At 46.1% G+C, this 1,190-nt stretch overlaps 1 protein-coding gene across 1 annotated transcript in view; it reads right to left on the bottom strand.

Moving 5' to 3' along the window:
* Positions 1 to 804: 804 nt before the first annotated feature.
* The window catches only part of Casp6 (caspase 6), a 9,727-nt gene continuing 9,341 nt past the window's right edge, over positions 805 to 1,190 (bottom strand). The window contains exon 8 of the mRNA XM_004626762.2: positions 805 to 841. Coding sequence (XP_004626819.1) covers positions 805 to 841 — 37 coding nt within the window. The remainder of the gene's footprint in view (positions 842 to 1,190) is intronic.

Here is a 1,190-nt window from a genome sequence, read left to right as displayed (position 1 = left end):
TGTGGCCAGCTCAGCCCACCAGGGGGCAGGGCTGGCTGGCATGTGGTGCTGGGGGATTGAACCGCAGTCCCTGTGCTTTGCTAAGCTTGTTCTAAATAGGTGCTTTTAGACCACTGAACCATCTCACCAGCCCCAACCCGGATCATTTTAATGATTACCAATACACTTGGGAAATCCTCAGTTATCATTACTTCAAACTCTGCTTCTCTTTCTTTCATCTCCATGTATCCTCCCATTTGGCATTTATGTTACATGTGCTTAGCCATTCTCTTAGTTTTTTTCCATTCATTTTTTCTTTTAATTTTCAGTTTGGGAATACTTTGTTGACATATCCTCAAGTTCACTGACCCCTACCTTCCCAGGGTCTAGTCCACAGAGGAGCCTGTCAAAGAAATTTTTCAAGCTGGGCATGGTGGTGCACGCCCATAATGGCAGCTACTAGGGAGGCTGAGGCAGGAGGCTTATGTAAGGCTCCTTTCTCTAGCTCAAAAGAGAGGGGTGAAAGCAAAATAATCCTTTATTGCTGGGGGGGGCAATATAGAAGCCGGAGACTCTCAAGGTGGAGACAGAAGTTGGAACTTATTTATGTATGTATTTGGTACAAGGTCTCACTACGCAGCTGGGACTTGTAGTGATCCTCCTGTTTCAGCTTCACCAGCACTGGGATTATAGGCCTGTGCCATCACACCCGGTTTAGACTACTGAGCTATCTCTGAGGCCCAGAGGTTGGAGCCTTTATGGGGTTGGGCTAGAGGTGGAGTTTACACGGGTTGGCATAGCAACTCAGCAGGCACAGAGGGAGGGTTAGTGCACAAATATCAAAAGAGGAAGTTCCAGTAACCTGGGGAGAGGGAATAGAAAACAGTCGAGGAGCAGCTAGCCGTCCTTGGTTCTGGGATCCCGAGGCGTGTGTATTCCACCATGATGACCAGGTAGACTGCTGTGTGGGCAAGACCCATCAGGTTACAAGTTCAAACTCAGCCAGGGCAATACAGTGAGACTTTATTTCAAAATGAAATAAAATAAGAAGGCCAGACATGTAGCTCAGTGCTCCCAGGGTTCAATCACCTGTACCACACACAGAAAAAAGGACATTTTTATTTGTTATAGCACTATTTTAGCAGCTCATTTTGGTTCTTTTTTTTTAAATTTTATTTGTGTGTGTGTGTGTGTGTGTGTGTGTGTGTGTG

This window comes from Octodon degus, unplaced genomic scaffold (assembly GCF_000260255.1).
Source record: "Octodon degus isolate 3935 unplaced genomic scaffold, OctDeg1.0 scaffold00016, whole genome shotgun sequence".
NCBI lineage: Eukaryota > Metazoa > Chordata > Mammalia > Rodentia > Octodontidae > Octodon > Octodon degus.
The sequence above is the reverse complement of the archived record's forward strand: the minus strand, read 5'-3'. Positions and strand labels throughout refer to the sequence as shown.